At 37.3% G+C, this 19,526-nt stretch overlaps 2 protein-coding genes across 7 annotated transcripts; one reads left to right on the top strand and one right to left on the bottom strand.

Annotated features, from left to right (window-relative positions):
• The first annotated feature begins 4,831 nt into the window (after positions 1–4,831).
• LOC113320251 (putative exosome complex component rrp40) lies at positions 4,832–8,129 on the top strand. Of its 3 annotated transcripts, XM_026568178.1 has the most exons (9): positions 4,832–5,038; positions 5,598–5,684; positions 6,340–6,422; positions 6,541–6,615; positions 7,090–7,146; positions 7,268–7,360; positions 7,572–7,644; positions 7,801–7,876; positions 8,019–8,129. In XM_026568178.1, the coding sequence occupies exons 3-9, from the start codon at positions 6,366–6,368 to the stop codon at positions 8,050–8,052; spliced, it is 465 nt and encodes a 154-aa protein (XP_026423963.1). In that variant the 5' UTR covers positions 4,832–5,038; positions 5,598–5,684; positions 6,340–6,365; the 3' UTR covers positions 8,053–8,129. The 3 variants fall into 3 exon arrangements, with proteins under 3 accessions (XP_026423963.1, XP_026423961.1, XP_026423962.1); XM_026568176.1 differs by having other exon boundaries at positions 7,572–8,108; XM_026568177.1 differs by having other exon boundaries at positions 6,296–6,422; positions 7,572–8,108.
• A 3,509-nt stretch (positions 8,130–11,638) lies between these two features.
• On the bottom strand, positions 11,639–16,256 carry LOC113323049 (interactor of constitutive active ROPs 2, chloroplastic-like). Of its 4 annotated transcripts, none has more exons than XM_026571290.1 (4): positions 15,914–16,256; positions 15,003–15,120; positions 14,140–14,317; positions 11,639–13,551 (listed from the first exon to the last, which is right to left on the bottom strand). In XM_026571290.1, the coding sequence occupies exons 2-4, from the start codon at positions 15,020–15,022 to the stop codon at positions 11,851–11,853; spliced, it is 1,899 nt and encodes a 632-aa protein (XP_026427075.1). In that variant the 5' UTR covers positions 15,023–15,120; positions 15,914–16,256; the 3' UTR covers positions 11,639–11,850. The 4 variants fall into 4 exon arrangements, with proteins under 4 accessions (XP_026427075.1, XP_026427078.1, XP_026427076.1 ...); XM_026571293.1 differs by lacking the exon at positions 15,914–16,256 and adding an exon at positions 15,805–15,857; XM_026571291.1 differs by lacking the exon at positions 15,914–16,256 and adding an exon at positions 15,337–15,457.
• Between the last annotated feature and the right edge of the window lie 3,270 nt (positions 16,257–19,526).

Raw genomic sequence — 19,526 nt, 5'->3', positions numbered from 1 at the left:
ATTAGGGTTTTGAAAATCCGAAATTTACTCACCAACTCTCTGATTTCGCCTTGACCCATGCTTCATCTCTGTTTCCTGTTCTTATCCATGCGCCTATTGATGCAATTGCTCCCTAATTTGAGGTGTTTTATCAACCCTCACCTAGGTCAGTTGGTGAGAGGGGTTAAAGCACTTCGAATTAGGGGGATGGGTCGTGTCGGGTTTGGTGAAGATGTGATAGTACTGCAGAGGTGAGGTGGGAGAGATGGTGGAGTTGATGGAGGTGGTGGAGTTGCAGACGGGGTATGGGGGTGAAGAAGATGAAGGTCGGCTGGAGAAGAAAACGATTTGGGTTTTCTTTTGGTTTTGTTTGGGAAATAGGGTTAGGTAGATTCGGTGTGATGTGGATCATCAAGTTTCGATGTCTTGCGATTCTGAGCCGTGGATATGAAGCTGATAGAATGATCCAACGCGCGAGAAATGATGAGGCTAGTAGCGACCGTTGGATTGTGTGATACAACGAAATCAACGGTGCGAGATGGAGTTAGGTGATGTAGTGTTAAACGGAAGTATCGAGATTTGATGCACATGCATAGGAGCGACCGTAGGATTCAAATGCAATCTAATCTGAAGGCTTGGAATTTAAGCGCTATGGTGTTTGACAAGGACTTCATATTTGATGCATGATGAAGGAGCGACCGTAGGATTTCGATGTAATCCCATCTAACGTCTGAGAATGGAGGCGGTTATGGATATAGAAAATGGGTTTGGGTAAGGGTTTTGGGCCTTGGGTATGCCAAGCCCATATCTTCTTTAAGAACAATTCTTCCTTCTTGAGCCCATTCCTAGCTTTTTGGACTTGTGTGCACCATTCTTCGCGGCTTCCTTGCGTAATTCCTCCCGGCTTTCACTACTTTTCTGCTCTTTTCCGCTCCGCAATTCATCCAAACTTTATTTATTACCTAAAAATGCAAAATTAATTAGTAAAAATATTTATTCTTGAAAACAATGAAAATACAGAATATGGGACAAAATGTAGAATTAATGCACAAAAGATGAGTTAAATGCCAACAAAAAGGGATAAAAATATACAAAATTTGGCACTCATCAGGTGGGGATCGACTAACAAAATCTTTTGACAAACACCTTTGACAAAACAAATTAACCGTTTGATCTTATATATCTAATGGCTAATATCTTTGATTACATGACAAAATTTTTAGCTTTGGGTTGTGTTTGGTGGTGAACAAACATAAGGGACGGAAATTAAAATTCATATTTCCATCACTTCATTTCTGCATTTCTCTCCTCAGTCTATATCCATTATTAATTACTGAAAACTCGAACCCTAAATTGAACAGAAACTCTAGCCCTAGTAGTCCAGAACAATGGGGTATATGCAAAGTAAAGTGGACATGGTGTTATATGATCGGAAGAAACTTTGGATTATTCAATAAGTATCAATAGTGTTTGATGACAGTTTCAATTTAGTAATCATGTTGTCAACTCTAGATTTATATTTACATTGATGATCATAAATGGTTAGCAGGGATCAAAGATAACGATCATCGCCTTCATAACAAAAAAAAGTCATATGAAAACTTGAATACCAATCAAAGATTTAATCTTTCCCCTTGAAATCAAGCTCTTATGCATGTCTAGTGACAATCGAACATAATCAATTTCCTGTTAGATGTTTATACACAACTGACTATAGTAAGAAAATTGTAAATCATCATCTATAAAAGAATAAATAAATGGAAGCCATGTTGAAGAAATTTCGTTAGTTGCAAGATGTGACTAGATAATGGACATTCAAATTCAATCAAGTAAATAGTAGAAGATAACTACGACCAAAGGGATGATGACAGACATTAGGTTTGCATTAGGTTTTTGCATTCCTAAACGTACAATTTGTTTCACAACCAAACACAGAATAAAAGTATATCTTGTGTCATGTCATCATAAATGTAAGTTGTCCGATATTTAGTATTCTATGGTTGATGAGTTTTGTTAAGAAGTTTTGTTAAAATGATTTTTTAGCTGCTCCCAACCCTTTATTTTTTTCCTCCTCTTCTTTTCCTATTCTGTTCTTTTGAATGGTAGCCCTACAGGGTTTTTCCAACCCGAGATAGGTCTTAAGCAAGGGGATCCCTTATCCCCTTACCTATACATTATTTGTGTTGAGGCTCTTTCCTCTTATATAGATAACCTCCAAATGTATGGAACTCTGAAAGGTATCAAAATTTGTAAAAATGCCCCAGAGATGACTCATCTCTTGTTTGCTGATGATTCTCTTCTTTTTTCTTCTGCCACAACAGAAAACTTCACCGTTGTAAAAGATTATCTTTAAAAATACTGCCTAGCTTCTGGGCAAGAAATTAATTTTGACAAGTCTGGTATTCTATTCAGTAGAAGAATCCATGAACATAGGAAAGCCCTTTTGGCCAACATTTTGGAAATCCAATGCAGAGACTTAAGAGAAAAGTACCTTGGTACTCCTACTATTTTTCAAGCTTCTAAAATCCAAACCCATATGGGAATTCTCCAGGCTGTGGATGCCAGAATTACTGTCTGGCTCCACAAGCTCCTTTCCCAAGCTGCTAGAACTACTTTAGTTAAACATATTGGTCAAGCCATTCCTTTATTTCAGATGGGGGCTTTTCTAATCCCAAAACATATTTGCAGAAAAATGGATGCCCATCTTTGTAAATTCTGGTGGGGAGAAACCCTAGACCCAAAAGATAGGAAACTCCACCTTTTGGGTTGGGATATTTTGTGCTCCCCTAAATCTGAAGGTGGTTTGGGATTTAGAAAAGCTGAAATAAATAATCTTTCCATGTTAGCTAAGAATGCTTGGAAAATTATTGAAAACTCTGACTGCATGTTAGCTAAGATTTTAAAAGTCAGATACTTCCCTAGAACTGGCTTTTTGAATGTTAAGTGTCCTGACAAGTGTTCTTGGACCTGGAAGTATTTACATGCTATCAAGGAGTTGATTAAACCTTTTATTTCATGGATTGTTGGTGATGGAAAGTTCAGATAAATGGATCCCATCTTTGGGCTCTGCTACCCCCAATCCTCTTACCCCTCAGGACCCTAGTATTAAAGTCGACTATTTCATTGATAATAATACTAGAACCTGGAATGTTATTAGACTCACTAATCACTTTGATGATGCTTCTGTTAAGAAGAGCATCACTATTCCCTTAAGCCAGCATTGCACTCCTGATAGGAGGGCTTGTGACCTGTCAAAGAATGGTAAATTTTCTTCAAAATCTGCTTACTTGGGAATCAGAGGCATTAAACCCTCTCCCTGTAAAACTCTTTGGTTGCATATCTGGAAAATTAGAGTTCCCTACAAAATTCAACTTTTCCTCTGGAAAGATGCTAAAAATGCCTTACCTGCTAGAACCGTCCTCCACACTAGAATGCCCATGCACTCTGTTGAATGTGCTAGATGCAAGGATCCTCATGGAAACATTATGCATACTTTGGTTCTGTGTCCTTTTGCTTCTAAGGTTTGGTTCTTGTCCAGTTTTTTCATAAACACTTATTTCTTTTCTCAAAATTCTTTTCAGCAGTGACTTATGTTCTGGCTTCTGGATCAAAACTCCAGATTGCCTGATGACTCTCAACATCTCTTTGTTGCTATTCCGTGGTACCTCTGGACCAGTAGAAACAATTTGGTTTTCCAAAATGTGTCTGAAAATCATACTTCTGTCATAGAAAGAGCCAGGGCCATGCTCCTCATTAGGAAAATCACCTCTGTTACTATTCACACCACCCCCGTTGCTTTAAGTAACAAATGGATGCCCCCCATGTTTGGTTGGATCAAATGTAACACAGACGGAGCTTTTGATGACATCTCTGGAGATAATGGTGCAGGTTTTGTGATGAGAGATTTTACAAGTAAAGCCTCTTTCTGTGCTGCTATGGGTTTTGAAGTTTCGTCTGCAGAAGAAGCGGAAGCCAGAGCCATCTAGGGAGTTCTCAAGAAAACAGTGGAACAGATATGACCCATATAATCATTGAAAGTGATGCTAAGAAGTTGGTGGAACAATTCTCTTCGGGTTCTTTTGATGGTGATCCTAGGACAGATGCCATATTTAAAGACATTCAGATGTTTTCTTCTAATTTGATTGCTTGTATCTTTAGTTTTCAACCTAGAATTTGTAATTCTGTTGCTCATGAGTTAGCTCAATGGGCAAAACGTAAGATATCCTCTATGTACTGGTTTGTGCTTCCTGCTTGGCTCGCACCAACAGTCAAGGGGGACTATTAGCCTTTCTGAAGGCCTTTGATTATTAAATTTTTTTTTTTTTTTTAAAAGTGGCCATATAGATATCCTCCCTCGCTTTGCTCGGTCGGCCCAACTAGGAGTTTTCGAATGATGATTATTTAGCTTAGTAATGTACTAGGACTTTACAGATCATCTTGGTTTACAATATGCAGAGACTCGTGATGAACTTCTTCTGCTTATATAGAAATATGTTAAGGATATGTTTGCAAAAGAAAAAAAAAAGGCGATTCTACACAAACCGTTCCTAAAAACTAAGAAAAAAACGAATACTCGCATGAAATTGGGTCCCTACAGCATTGGGTCACTTTTGATCCCACCATGAAAAAAATTGTATGTATATGGTTTTGGCTTGGACTATATCGTTGAGAATTTTTGAGGAAAAGAAAAAACAAAATACCAAAATAGGAAAATAGGAAAAAATCGCGCCAAAAGCTCTCACAGAACAGATCCTTGTGGCTGTCCTCCGCGGGTCACTGGGATCCACCAAAAAAAAGTTAGCTGATATACTTTTTATTTTTACTCAGCATATGTAGCTGATATGCTATTCTTCTTCGTACAACATCTGTAGTAGTAGTGCGAGAATCCGAGATAGGTGAAAAGAAAAAAAAATCGTGTGAACCCTGTATTGAAATTACGAATTCAATTCAGAGAAAAGGAAGTGATGGTTATGAACTCTTGGGTCAATTAGTTCCTGGAGGTTTGGGGGTAACTGGGAAAGGTTTTTTTTTCTTGTTCTTCTTGAGGCAGTGATTGAAGGTATGAATCAACTCTATTTGTCCTTATTCCAACTGATTGAAAACTAAAAATGTTGAACTATTGAATGATTCTACGGGTTCTAATGCTATTTATTCTTATCAATCTCTATCCGAAAGATCTAGGGGTTTCAGTCGAAGTTGATTTTAGCTTTTCATGATTACTGAGTTAGGATGGTGTTAGAACTTGATGGAGATTGAGACCATGAATACGAATCACTATGAAACTTAGTTTTTAAATGGAAGTTAGTTGAACTGAACTAAACATCTTGTTCCAGATTTTTTCATTATGTTGATTAGAACTAACTTGGCCTGATATTAGCTATTTTAATTGTTGAACGGGGGTTGGAACTCTTTCTTAATCAATATAACCCTCTGAATGAGGATTGCAACATGATACTAAGCATTCCAGTTTGGTTTACGAGTTGTGAGCTATGTCAGTTTCTGTAACATTTGTTCTGCACTTTTGGCAGTCTTGTGTTCAGCTATTTGGGTATATTTACATATTGGATTAGCCTTAGGCTTCTACTGATAATTTTTAGAGCTTTCTTCAAAAATTCCAGGTTGATATTAAGAGTTGGAATACGATTAAGGTGCCTTTGGATTCAATAGGCGGTTTACAGGGGTTAAGGCTTGAGCTGCGAATAGAGGTGGGAATTTACATAAACCCTTTTGTAACTATTGATTTTTCTTTACAAAATCTATGTTTATATACTTTAACAAACTCGTGCATTGTTCGATATCTATACCTTATTGATGTATGCGAAGTAGAGTTTTATTACCAACCTATATCCTACATTTTGATACTTAACCAATAATCTGAATTCTGAATTGTGTGTATGTATAAGAAACCCACAAACAAAGTTGGCCACTATATCCTATTCTCTTCGTTCCTTTTTAATAGGCTGGTTTTTATAAATAAATGTTTCAAAAATATAGGTTGGTTTCCTAATTGGTAAAGTCAAATGTTACTTTGGTTTTGTGGGACTACTAACTTCTTTTGATGACAAGTGTCATGGGGACCATTTCACTTCACTTTTTTTATTGACAAGTGTTATGAGGACCACTTTCAATGATTGGTTCTCTTAATTTCCTTAATTTTCTCTAAAAACAAAACCAGCCTATTAAAAAGAAACGGAGGGAGTACATTGTTTGGGAATTTACCTTGATCGAAAATGTCAAACTTAAAATAACGGGCATTTTCTTAATCATAATACAAAAAGTTGGCCACTTGATTAAAAAACCCTTGTTTTAATTGTAGAGACCGAGAAAGTAAAGGGTTTAATTTGGGTTTAAACTGGCTAGGGTTTTTCAAGATTCTTGAGGACATAATGGTTGAAGAGAAGAAGCACTCTGATTCACAATCAACCATGGTCAAGAAAATAGTGGTATGAACTACTACAATAATAGGAATCTCTTGTTTTATCTTATTTGAATAGGGTTTTGAAATTGTAATTGTAACAATTATTATCAACTTTCTGTTTTTATTGTTGTGTGTAAATTTAGGTTCCAGGAGATGTGGTGTTGGATCTTTTAAAATTATCAAACCAAACCATAAAATTAGGTGATGGATTACGACAGGTAAAACAGGTTTTTCTTTTTTTACTCAATTTATTTTAGACGTTTTGATATCCTTAGTTCTTGTGTAATCCTAATATAGGGTGCATAGATTGCGCTGTGCTAGGAAAGAAAATAGTTTTTGTTTTGATTGGGCAGGACTGTGATTCAATAACTGAGCTGAGGTTCTCAAAGCCAAATAAATATTGGGTTGAAAGCTCAAAAAAAATGGGTTAGTTGTTGTTTAACATAAACTAGGAGCACAAAAATCAACAGTGATACTGTTAACAGTATGTTTAACTTTACTGGTTTTGAATTCCTGATTGATACATTAAAATTACGGTTTTGGTATCAATGTTTGGTGTTCAGATACTCAGCAACCAAGCTGTGTACAAATGATTTTAAGCAATAAAAAACTAGTATGTGTTGGGAGTTGTTGTTGGGTAGTTTTTCTTTCCATATACTAATTTGTGTTGTTAATCATTTTGTGGTGTTCAGTATGTGCCGTGTGTAGAGAATACAGTTCTTGGTATTGTGCTAGACTCTAAGGCAGATGTAAGCTACTTCTCCACCCAATATTGTTGGACACCTTAGTGCCTTCACATTTCTGCGCTTTCATTGAATTTGTGGTCTTATTCTTATTGATCGTCTTCTAATGTATTTGGTTTCTGGGCAGAACTTTCTGGTAGACATAAAAGGTCCTGCAGTGGCATTTTTACCCGTTCTTGCATTTGAAGGAGGAACAAGAAGAAACATACCAAAGTTTGAGGTATTTCAAGCTATCTTCAGCTGTTATACTTTCTAATTAGGAGAGTTAAAAGGGCATGCTGTGTAGCTGTTAGCTGCATGTGTCTTATTACAAGTCACATGGAAAATCCTATAACCTTTTAGAACTTAATATGATCCCTATGTTTCTGTGTTGCTATTTGCTGCTTCAATGTAAAGAATTATATTTGACAAAAAATTCCATGTCTTGTCAGCCTGCTTCTTTGATCTATGTTCGGGTGGTCAAAGCCAATATGGGAATGAATCCAGAGCTCTCCTGTACAGATGGTATATTATCTCTAGTAGATTCACCTCTAATGTTCGAGCTTGTGGCTTTCTGTTTCATGTTATACGAGTATCAGTTTGGGAACTCCATATTTTATAGTAATTTTTGTCAATAACACCTTTTTGAAAATCATCTTCTGGTTCCCTTTAAATAAATAGTCAACGGGAAAGCTGCGGAAGTTGGCGCTTTAAAAGCTGGCTACATGTTTGAAACATCAACCGGTTTATCGCGAATGTGAGTTCTAGCAGCCTCAGTAATAGTAATAGCCTCACGTTTTCTTATTGGATGATACCAAGTTTACTTACGATTAACTTTATCATTTTTGTTTCGTCTTCATTAAACTGCTCCGTACTGCTCCGTACTCCAACTTGTCCAGTTCTCGAGTCTCTTGGGAAGAAGTTGTCCTTTGAGATTGCAGTTGGATTAAATGGTCGTGTCTGGGTACTACTCTTGAAACCTATTTTATGCTGCCAAATTGTTTTTTTTTTTGTTTTTTTTTCTGATCGGCAAAGATGATTATATTGATCAAAAAAGAGAAGGTATAAAAGCTTTATACCACTCCAAAGGGTTGCAAAAAAAAAAAAAGAAAAAAAAAAAGAAAGGAGATAGTAACAACTAACAAGCCACCATCTGGTTACAAAAAAGAGTCAAAATGAAGTTTTGGCCAATTTACAAGAGCATCCTGATAACTAGGCAGTCTATAAAACTGTTTACATGAAGTACTGGTTCCCGAATCAAACGACGCTTTAGATAATCATCGTATAATTGAAAAGGCACGTTATCGTGTCTCTTAAGATAATCACCATATGATTCAATCGAGGCATTACCGTGTCTCTTATCAAAATCCACGAGAGGGTAGTATGAAGCTTCATCTGTTAGAGTATACAAATATTATATGGAAAGTTTTAGTATTTAGAGTTATATTTAGCGTTTGATATATTTAGTATGAATTGATTTACACGTATTAGTCTCTCATACCAAGTTATGGTGTCGTTATATATACTTTATGGGTTCTCAATGTAAATCATCTCATTCAATAATACAATTCTCTTTTATCGTAATATCTAATAGTTCTATCTTCATCTTCAAGGTCATGAAGATAAAAAGCTTTTTCATTGTGGAACAGAATTTTACCATCCATAGTAAGGGCGAACAGTCCCAGAGGTGGGCAACGAAGCCTAAACTCGTCCAGCTCCATGACTGGCGTTTTTGCTCGCAATTACCATTGTACTCATCCTCGTCCTTGTCCTTCTTCTTTAATAACCAGAAGTCATATAAAACTCCATGGTGTGTTGTAGGACAATACACAAGCAGCCCTCCAAGACCCGTAGCTCATAAGAACAATAACATTCTTCGGGAAATTCTTCAAAACAAGGTGGTGATGGGAGCAGTTGCAATTTTTCATCAGCCAAATCGAAAGATAAAATATTTCCATAGTGGTCCACCCTCCTGCTACTGTGTGATCTATAGAACGTCTTGTTAATCAATCCACCATTGCCACTACCAATGGTGTATACGTATGCCTGATGACCACCGGATTTCTCCGTATAGATGAATCCAATAACCTTGTACTGGTTCGTGGAAGGAATATAGCCGAACCCAAAATGATTATCTCCATATGGTGCATTATCATCCAAGTGTGGAAGCACCAAACACTCTCTAGTCATTGGATTACAAATATACAAGCGATATACCTAAAGTTTACAATCGCTAATAAGAACGTATAACGCGATACAAATCAGACCATCACACGACCCAACAATTCGGTAAGATGTAGACGAAGATGATGAATAAAGATGGGAATCGAAGGTATGGGTTATGTCTATATCTGCAACTTTCATACTTATCGTTGAATCTACCATAATAAAACTGTTTGAAACCAATATTTTCTGGTATCCCGAAAATAAAACTTGTCTCACCAGAAGAATTATGATCATTACGACGATGTTGTATGTGCATACGAGTGAACCACGGATCGTAGATCATGAGATTTCGCCAAGTTTTGCAAACTTGCTTGCGTTGCCGGAGTGACTCACTGGGTAAACGAGAAAGTATGTCCACTACAATCTCTACTGGGATGTTGAACCCCATGATAGAATACCTGAATATTGAACGACCAAAACCTTAACTGAAGAACGCTGATAAAAGAGAATGGCTAAGTGAGAATACAAAGATAAATACACATACATATATACACTAGCCGGGTCAATGGAAATATAGCAAAATTAGGAAATCGGTAATTAAATTAAGAAATGTGGTCCGATTAGGAAATCAACAATTAAATAAATTCGGTTTAGGTGGTAAGATGAATCTTAACTTCATTCAAATTTGATAATACTGGCCTTCTTTTGTCTTGATGGAGAACCAGCAATACTTGTATAAAATGTTTCTGTCTAGGGCTGCACAACGGGTAGGGTGGGTAGGATATGGCCTATACCCGCCACCCTATCTGTTTACTGGCGGTTAAGAAAAAATTTACCCGCCACCCTACCCGCCATTAAACGGGTAAGATCCTACCCAACCCATTCTCTGGCGGGTCGGGTAGGGTAGGGTGGCGGGTATAACCGTTTTTTTTTCCCATGACTTTCTGAAGTCTGAAGTTCAGACTCTGAACAAGTTCAATTCCGGCCTCTTGTTCTCTGTCTCTGCTCACGGCTCTCTGGTCGATCCTCCTCCAAAGAATCCACGTCCGGCCTCCTCTTTCTGAAACTTCTATCGAGTTTTTATATCAAGTCCTGCAATCACAAGAAGTCCAATGATTAATACCTAGCAAAGTTTCCAGGCCCAGTCCGAACACCAACTCTCCTGAAGTCCGACCACTCCTGCCTAACCCGACCATAGCCTCTGCTCCGGCTAGCTTCAACTCCTTCCCATATGCAAGCGTCAGTATCTTCCATTTATTCTTAGGCCCTAAAACACCTTCGGTTCAGCTGCAGTACATTAATTCGATCACAACAAGAAATCCCCAGCTTTGTTCAATGCAGAAAGCCTTCTTGTTCTTCTCTTTATATCTGCAGACCCAGCTGTTCAACCATCTTCAGTTCGAGTAAGCTCGATCTCATCTCGTTACAGCACCAAGGTCCCAAGACCACCACCTTCTCCATACTGTTGAGATACACCCATCTTCTTCCGTTGTTACACGGCCTTGAATCGCAGGAACATCATAACATCTGAAGAGCATTAGCTTGAAGTCTCCATCTCCACTTCCGTCTTTCCGGCTAAGTTTCGGCCACAGCTCCTTTCAAATTCAGTCTCTAAACACCTCCACCAGAATTCAACCATGTACCCTGAACTTTCTCATCACCACTGCTTCTGTTCTCTTCGTTTGAACGTCCATCTTCTGTCCAACCAATCCTCATCCCAGACTCGCCACAAGACCAGCATTTCCTTCTCGGACTCAACTACGTCGATTGCATCCAGCTACCTATTCTAAGTTGTGACTGGGTATTTACACTTGTGACTGCTGGCATGTGCGCTTGAGAAGGAAAGGAAATTAGGTTTCTTACAACCAGAATAACAGGTCGAGTTTTTCAGCTCAAGTCATAATAGAGCATTTTTCTCTTGCTGCCGGCTATGGATTTTGTCGCCGTCGACTTAGCCATGGAACTGGCAGATTTCTGATTACTAGTTACTAGTTTCAACGGCTACTAATGGCTGTTAGATAAATAGGCGGGTAGGCGGGTAGGGTAGGATAATTTCGAGCTTTACCCGTCACCCTACCCATCTAACGGCGGTTAAGAAAATCCTTACCCGTTACCCTACCCGCCAAATAGCGGGTAGGATAGGATACGGTCAAAACACTGGCGGGTAGGGTAGGATTGGCGGATACGGGTAGGGTATGTGCACCCCAATTTCTGTCCATAGGTGCTATGTGGTCAGGAACCAAACAGCTTTCCAAAGGATTGGGATTTTTTTTTACCAAAAGCTCAGTCTTGGCCTCAATGTGTAAATTACAGTTCAGTAATGTGTAAATTTCAAAGAGAGAAGAATGGAATATATGCCAAACCCCATCCACAGATAGAATGGGTGAACCCAAAAGAAATATAAAGGATTACATAGAGAGTTCTCAGAGATTATATCTATACAATAAATGTGTACCACTAGCCTAGGAAAAACCACGAAAAGTGATAGCCCGACTAAAAATAAGGGAAACAGGAGAGATTCAAAAGGAAAACAAGAGAAATCATTCATGTAATGTTTATGACCTACTACTTCTGTTTCTTCCACAATACTCCAATCTTCTTGAGCATGTTTGACTTCTTCGGGGATTCATCGTCCATTTCGTCTGAATATGGAGAACATAGTGTCCCTGATACAGAATGGTAGTTAAAATCGAACTTTCCATTACTTTCAGTTGAAAGAACAGCTGTAGCTGCTTCGGCTGCTTTCCTCCACTGGTCTGCCTGAACTTTTAGCCTTCTTAGTTCTACCTCCATTTCTGAATTTGCTGTCTGAGCCGCTTCAAGTTGTTCAGTAACCCATAGGGCCCTTTTCCCACTCTTATCCACCTCATCTTTTAAGTAGCCCAGCTCACCAATCTCTTTACTTTGTTTCTCAATTTCAGATTTAAGAGTCTCATTCTCCTCTACCAGATTCTGCAACTCAGTCTCTTTGTCCATCATGTTTGCTCTCAAATCTGCAATCTCTGCCTTCAGTTTTTTCATTTCAATATCCAGTTCAGATTCTCTCTGGTTGGCCTGCTCATGCTCTAGCTTCAAATCTGAAATGCTCTGCAGTTCAGACTCTTTGTCCACAAGGTTTGACTTCAAGTATTTGATATCTGCTTTGGTTTGTTCAAGTGCCGACTCCAATTCAGATTCCCTAAGGAAATACTCAGATTCCCTTTGTTCCACAAGCTTGTGGGCACTTTGAAGCTGCATAGATTTCTGAACCGCTTCTTCTTCATACTTAACTTTAGCAGTCTGCAATTCAGACTCTTTGTCCACAAGGTTTAACTTCAAGTCTTCCATATCTGCTTTAGTTTGTTTAAGTGCCGCTTCCAATTCAGATTCCCTGAGAAAATACTCAGATTGCGTTTGTTCCAAGAGTTTGTGGGCACTTTGAAGCTGCGGAGATTTCTGAACCGCTTCTTCTTCGTACTTAACTTTAGCAGCGTCTAATGCGTTTCTCAACTGCTCCACCTCCAATCTCATGAAATTAAGCTCCACTTTAAGCTGATTAGATTCCAAAACCTCACTGTTATCTCTACTTTTCTGTGAAACCAATGCATCCCTGGAAGGATCTCCCTGGTGTTTGCAAAGTGTTTCAAGTGCATTTACTTGAAATCTGGACTGCTCCAACTCTGAAGCCAGGGAATCATATGCTTCCTTTGCTCTGAGGTTGTCAGATCTAAGTGTCTCCATGGTTGTCTTTGCTGTTTCCAACTGCATTAGGGTCTCACCAACCAGCATTTTTGCTTGAGCTTCAGATTCTTTGCAGCGTCGGAGCTCTCCTTTCAAATTCTCCACAGCAGAACGAGTGTCAGCTAGATCTAGTTTCAAGTTCTCAAACTCAATGTTCTGTGGAGCCTCAGATTCAACAACTGATCCCTGTTGCATCTTGAGCCTGTGGACCTCATGCATAGCAGAGGCCAAAGCAGCTGAATCAAGTGAATGCTGCTTCAGCAGAGCATCTAGCTCAGATTGCCAAGCTCGATCTCGCTCTTGAGATAACTGACGGAGCTCTTGTAGCCGGTCATCCTCTGTATTAGTTAGCTCAAGAAGTTGACGTTGGGATTCATCAAGCTTTGAAGTCAAAGATTTGAGTCGCTTATGTGCTTCCTCAGCCTCCTGCTGTGCATATTTTCTTTGTAACTCGCACATACCCAATTGATCCTTCGCTTTCTTTAAATCATCTTGGAGTTGGGCCAACTGAGGTTCCATATCAGTCACTTTGCTTGGGCGTTTCTTCTGGAGTTCATAAGAAAATGGTAAGCAGAGAATTTAGTAAGCCTTAATACAAAATATATATATAAACAAACACTAAATAAGGGGGGGACATACACATTTTCCAATACTGACTATATAGATGAATTACTCAACTGAGTGTGTTAAGAAAAACTATCTACATGGTATTGAGAGGGTAGCAGGCAGTGGGTATGTCATCTCGAAGGATGGCCACTATTTGAACAAAGTTTGATTGCTTGGACGATTCAAGCTTTGGAGAATAACAAGGATTGAGAAAAGAAACTGCATTAACGACCACCTATCTATTATTCTCAATTCTCACCACAAAAAATGAATAATCAAATAGCGCATACTCTGATTTCTTTGTGAAGGGCTCTAACTAGATACTAGCAGGTACATAACTTGCAAGATTTTCAGAATTGGCCAATGAGAAATTTGAATGCTGCTTATGAGAGTGCAGCATTCTTTCCTAAACAGATTTTGTTATGTGTTCAATTCCAGATCTAGAGTGGCGACATAAATTGTGAGATGCAGAAATTTGGGCACATGAATTTCACCAAAAAATGGATAAGGTTGCAGTGACATTAGTACCTCAGTTGCCGGGCTTCTGGGTGACCTTCGTTCAGCGACTTTAAGATTTCTTTCTTTCGGCGTCCTACTTACAGAGGTTGGAGAGGGTGAGTCACCCTCGGCACCTGGCATCTTAAGTTGGCGAGCAGTACGAGTTGTGGTGGGAGATGTCCTTTGAGGTACCTCCAGAGACCCAGTTCTGCCAGGAAGTACGAAAAAAAACAAGATCAGACATGATGTTAAATCCAAGGCAATAGCAAGCAGCCGGGTATCATGGAATATGGAACTTCAAAACAAATTCCAGGAGAACTTCAATTTCTGGCAATATGGAGGCTGACATTTGTATCAACCCTCGCATTAATATAGAATTAAACTAACTCTAAAAATAGTCAGCTAAAATGCAACACTAGATATAGGGGAACATTTGAGAATAGCTACTCAAATTTACTATGACCCACACATCTCACTAGCTTCTTTCCAACTTACAAGGTCCCTTAAGGTGCAATCGAAGAAACATACATCCCAGAAACTCTCGACTTTTTACATGCCAAGAAGGACAAATTGCTATTGAGATTAAAAGCTAATTAGATGTAGGAAACTTTCAGTAGATACTAATGTTAAGCTATTAGCAAGAAACTCTTTGAATTCATTAGATACGCATACCACAAAGGAACAAATCTCCTCACATATTCTTAAAACCAAGAATAAGAAGCATGGGAAAGGAAACAAAAACATCCTGCAAGATGTGAAAGATATTATAAAATAAGGAACCTATTGATGATACTAGGTAAAATAAAACAACAGAAACAAACAACTCTCAAATCCAACATCAAGCAAACATACAAAAAGAAGAAACTATCAAACAAGAAGAAAAACAATCACACCTTGCTTTAGTTGTCTGCATATTCACTTCCCTTGGCAAGAAGTGTCCGAGAGAATGAAAGAAGAAAAAAGAAGGCGAAAAATTCAATCTTCCCTCAGAAATCTCCTGAGCCACAAGACCTGCAACAACAAATTTCAGAGAGAAGTATTAATGACATGATTATGAAGAAATAAAAGGGGGGATGAAAAATGCAAATCATTCACACACAGCTCAAAACACAAACATTCCTTCAAAGAAACTCACTCTAACTACCACCACTACCACCAAACTGAGTAATTAACAAAATAAGCAAACATAAACAAATCAAAAATGATGATCATAATCCATCCGATGACCTCCAAAAGCATACTAAGAAAATAAAATCCTTCTTTGTTTCTCCTTTTGTTACTCCAAAAGTGCTTCCAATGAGACATAGACATAAAACTAAATCTTCATAATTGCAAACCACAAAAAAACAGCAAACGCTTCTAAACTCCCATTCTTTAACTACCCAACTATCCCTTTTCCTCATTTCACCTAATTTCTTTCTAATTAAGAAAAAGGGTTTTTCCTTAATCCAGTAAAAACTAAGAAAATAAAAATACAAGCATTCATTCATAGTTACACGGTACACAAAGAAGATCTGTGTCTTCAAATCATCAAATCTACCATGATCATTCACAACAATAAGCTTAATTTCATCGATCTGACACTCCAATCAAAGAACAAATTCTTAAAACAACATTCTCCAACAACCAAACAAACAACAAGAAAGAATGAAAGAAAGAAACAGAAACCCTGATCAAACTTCAACAATCACTCACTTGAGTTCAAGAACTGAAAAAAAAAAAAAACCTTCAAAATCACTCAAAACATTCTCATTCGAGACCACGAATTCCCACAAAAACACACCATTAAAAGCCACGAACTTACTTAAAATTTGTTGTTGTTATTATCGAACAAGAACATCAAGCTAATGATTTGGTTTTGTCTGAATCATTAGTTTCTTGAACCCTAAAATGAGTTGGAATGAGTGGCTACAAAGGGAAGGAATGAGAGATTTTCTTTTTCCTTTTTTCCTTTTCCTTCCGCAATTAACTCTGTGTTTATGTTTGAGTTCCCCAGGTTCTTTCTCACTCTTTCTCTCTCCTTGTAACTTCAAGGACAGTAAACAAAGAAGGAAAAGAATAATAATAATCTATTAATAAAAATGAGCGGGATTTTTTGGCGTTTTTCAGCCGATAATATTAAGAAAATGGCCAGAATAAGCCAATTTTTTCAAATTTTGATTTGGTTTTTAAGGAAAGAGATTCTGGATTAGTTTACTTGTTCCGACATAAACAAGACAGACTTGCAACTAGTACGGTTTTTTAAGGAAAAAACTAGAACAACTGTTATTGTCCAGATATTGGACAATTAATCTGGACCGTTAATCATTTTCCTCTTCATCCTATTACTAATCCCAATGCTTGAATTATTTTCCTCTCAACCATTAAAATTGTGCCACCTCATGTCCAAGTTTTGGACCATCTCCGGTTGTCCCAGATGTAGGCGGGTCGATTTTTTAAAGCTCGAAAGGACACTAAGGTACACTAATTTTGGATGTATTAGAGATGATTTGATGGTGGTTAGTCAAATGTTATTGACCAATAAGAGCATTAAGGGATGGTTTTTTTGATTGATTAATACACAGCGTATTTTTGGAATATATATTTTGACAGAAGAATCCAAAAAGAAAGGTTACAGAAGGAAAAGCAAGCATGAAAATATATTCATAATTCCTCACCTTAAGGGGACAATGGTCAATGGACTCTAATAAGCTAGCTCATGGGAAGAAGGTGTCTATAGACAAGATTCAAACAGAGAATCCTGCTAATTCTCTTTAGCATTTATTTCTTTTTCTTACTTAGTTTCGTCCTGCAACAAATGTAAAAAGGCCTATGAGTGTACTATAAAGGCCGAAAAGTAAAACTAGTGTAACATGGATTTACAGCAGGGCTCAATCGGGGTCGTGGAAAAATAATTAGGGCCCTAGATTCCTATCCCCACTCATGGAAAGAGGATAAGGGGTGTCTAAATACCATGAAAAGAGTAGATTATCCCAACCCTTGGAATTGTGACACATGTCAACCTATTAATTTTAATTTTTTAATCTTTTTTAGTTTTAATTTTTTTAATTTTTTTTTTTAGTTTTAACTTTATTTGTTACTCTTTTTTAATTTTTTTCAATTTTTTTTTGTCGAGATTTGTATGAAAAACCGTCGTGGTAGTGAAGTGTTTCATTGATGACTCTCAAGAGTCGTTACTATTTTAAAAACGACCCTCAAGGGTCGTCATTGTTTCATTGACGACCCTCAACAGTCGTTAATGATTGAAAAACGACCCTCAAGAATCATCATTGTTTGAATAACGACTCTAAACAGTCGTTATTTCATATAAAAATGGTCGTTATCTTCTCCGGAAAAATACATTAAAGGGTCGTCATGGTCTTATTCAATACTATTACGACCCTTTAATGTATTTCCGCCATTAATAACTCTCCGAAGATAATAACGACTCTTTTATATGGGTTAATGACTGTTTAGAATCGTCATTGAAACAATGACGACTCTCGAGGGTCGTTTTTGAAATAGTAACGACTCTTGAAGGTCGTCAATGAAACACTTCATCTCCATGACGATTTTTCATACAAATCTCGGCAAAAAAAATTAAAAAAAAAGTCGCAAACAAAAAATTTGAAAAAATAAAGGTGAAAATCAAATTAAGTAAGATTAACAACTAATCAACTCAATTAACACTAATAATTTGGGAGTAGTTTAGCCATTTTTTGAAAAATGAGATAAGGGATAACCCCCAATTACTATTTCATGACCTTTTGTCATGTAGCTAGGGGTCCCCAATTATTTTTCCAGGGCCCCAATTCAGTCATGATTTACAGCAGTTGCTTTAAAAGAAACCTGTTTCGAGGCATACTGAATTTTTTTGAGGCATACTTATTTATTATCCCATCTAGGGTGGTTTTATAAGGGGTGTCTAAAGGTAGTGCAATTACCTATACATTCTTAAACAATCTAATTACTAGAGTTCCCTTATCCTCAAAAACCTAAAATCAAAAATCAAAATAACCTTTAAACTTAAACATCTTTGACTCCAATTCAATCAAGCAATCAATCAATCAAAGGAAATACAAATCGAAGTGAGCGATGTTGGAGTGCGAAATCCAAATCTCAATTGCTCCTAGATGTATTTTAGAATGCATTTGTAACAAACCCATCTTGTTTTTGATTGATTTTATTTTGTTTGATCGATAAAATTTGATTTCAAAGATTAAATTAGGGTTTTCAGAAGATCAATTCGGCTGATCTTGGAATATTAATTTTGAGCCGAACCTAGTATATGATTTAGAGAAACACTATGTTCGGCTAATGCAATTTTGCTAGATTTTGTTTGAATCAACTGAACCTAAATTCGTAAGTTATAGAGTGAAGTTCGGCTGATAACTTGTGAGACGAACCTCAGTGTTTTGAAAATACACCTAGGTTCGGCTAAGAACGATTTTGTTCGAATCAGCCGAACCTAAATTCGTGAATTACAGAGTAAAGTTCGGCTGACAAGTTATCAGCCGAACTGTTCATCTGGTTAGTAGATCTGGGTTCTAAAAATTCAATATTTTGATAGATTCAACTTATAAAAAGGACATTAAACCTCGTATAGAAGTCTACCCCTGATTTGGGTCACACATTTTGGTCATTTCTAATCACTAAAATCTCAAAACTCAAGTTTTTTTTCACTTTTTCTTCTTCCTCTCAAAAATTCCAACTCTCTCACATAAATTTGATTTCTTTACTAATTTAACACTAAAAGTTTAATTTTTAATCAATCCTTAAAATTCCTAATTAATCAAATCTAATCATAATCATTCACACTAATTATATAAGGGTAGTAATGCCATTACCAAAAAGGATAGATAAGGGGTGATGTTGTTTTTTATTTAGTGACCCTATTTTGGCATTATTTAGTATGCCTCAAAAAAATCCAGTATGCCTCAAAACAGGTTTCCTTTAAAACCTTGACCTCGTGATGCAGTCGGAAAAGTAATGGATTCAGGTTGTTTCAAAACCCTGATCTCTTGGTGCAGTCCATCAAATAACGTGTTTTTTTTTTATCCGTAAAGGTTTTGGTGCTGGCGAGTTTCAAATTTCAAACTCAAGCCACTAATATCATCATCCAGTAACTTTACCACTGCATTCATTGATATCCATCAAATAATGTTATCATACTAAGAGATACTGGTGTAATCCAATACGCATGACAAATGTTACGTACGTGGTGCATGAATGCACAAAGTTATAACCACTCCCATGAAATACTTTAAACCAAGAGCAGGCAAGACAAAAAAGAACTGTTAAGAGTTTGTTACATCAAATAATGGACCCGGCCATGAAATTTCCACCCCCTTGAATATATCAATACGACTGATGATCACTTTTCTAAGTTTTCCGCCTAAAATATTGTTGCCTCGTTGCAGGTAGTATTTTTCAAATTT

Source organism: Papaver somniferum, chromosome 11, assembly GCF_003573695.1.
Source record: "Papaver somniferum cultivar HN1 chromosome 11, ASM357369v1, whole genome shotgun sequence".
Lineage (NCBI taxonomy): Eukaryota > Viridiplantae > Streptophyta > Magnoliopsida > Ranunculales > Papaveraceae > Papaver > Papaver somniferum.
The sequence above is the reverse complement of the archived record's forward strand: the minus strand, read 5'-3'. Positions and strand labels throughout refer to the sequence as shown.